Raw genomic sequence first — 1,095 nt, forward strand, 5'->3', positions numbered from 1 at the left:
TTTAATCCATCCTAATTCTGTTTACATTGTTATTTTAAGTTTGTTATGTTGTACAAAAATAAAAATTAAAAATTGAAGTTTTAGTAATAAAGACAGGATACAATTGTTATTTCGTTAATGTTAAAGTATGTTATTGAATGGACGCTAATTTGACGACACAGCCATCTATTAAATATTTCCTAATTTAAGTAACCTTTTTTTTTTTTTTTTTTTTGACAGCCAAATCGTCTTCATTGAGGGAATAGGTCTCTAGGCCTGGGAACCTCACTGCACAGCTTGTTCATTGGCACTGCCTCCAGAATCCTATGGCTTCATCACATCTGGAAGCTCCAGAGGGATGGAGAAGGGCTCAATGTGCAGGGCTTCAAAGGCATTCTCTGCACCGAAGGCCAGGCCCACTGTGGCTGGGGCATGTATCCATGCTGTCTGGCTAGTGAAGCCACATTCGCCCAGAGTTTTTCTGTCATCAAGGAGCTGGTCATCTTTGTACAGCCGCTGCTCTTCTGGAGGCCGCTGGAGGATGCCTTGGACAACACGCTTTAGCTGGAACACGGTACTCGTCTCCTTGGCTTCCGTGAAGATGGTGGTCTTGTGGCGGCGGATCATGAGAAACATCTTCTCTGATGGTTGTGAGTCCCATGTTGCAGAGCCAGCTCTGGTGCTTTCCCTGAAGGCTTTACAGGGAAAGCCTGTAAAAAGCTGTAAAGAGCCAGGGAAAAACGGAGACATTCTTTCTTCAAAGACAACTCCTGTAATCTCAAGTGAAATGTGGAGACAGTGCATGTCTGGTCTCACTGGTGCCTCTGCTCTTCTCTGTCCCCCTGATGAAGCTGAGACAATGAAATTCTGGTCAAAATCTAGTCTCTCATGCAAATGCAACAGTTAGGATGATGAGCCTGAGTGATCACCCCTGGTGTTGGCCTTTTTGATTGCAAATTCCAGATCCAGATATGCAGCCCTTTAAACCAGGAATCCGGAGGCAGGCTGGATGATCTCTTGAGGTTGAAGACAGCTTGGTAGACACACAGAATTCCAAGACAGCCAGGTCTACACAGAAAGACCCTGACTCAAAAATATAAAAGTATAGGGGAAAAA

At 44.2% G+C, this 1,095-nt stretch overlaps 1 protein-coding gene across 1 annotated transcript; it reads right to left on the bottom strand.

Moving 5' to 3' along the window:
- Positions 1-303: 303 nt before the first annotated feature.
- LOC114688345 (elongin-B-like) lies at positions 304-802 on the bottom strand. The gene has a single exon (XM_037203426.1). The coding sequence runs from the start codon at positions 781-783 to the stop codon at positions 304-306; it is 480 nt and encodes a 159-aa protein (XP_037059321.1). The 5' UTR covers positions 784-802.
- Positions 803-1,095: the final 293 nt, after the last annotated feature.

The sequence above is a fragment of the Peromyscus leucopus genome, chromosome 3 (genome assembly GCF_004664715.2).
Source record: "Peromyscus leucopus breed LL Stock chromosome 3, UCI_PerLeu_2.1, whole genome shotgun sequence".
NCBI lineage: Eukaryota > Metazoa > Chordata > Mammalia > Rodentia > Cricetidae > Peromyscus > Peromyscus leucopus.

Coding starts and splice junctions, on each gene's coding strand:
- LOC114688345 (XM_037203426.1), bottom strand. CDS start 783: ATGCACTGTCTCCACATTTCACTTGAGATTACAGGAGTTGTCTTTGAA.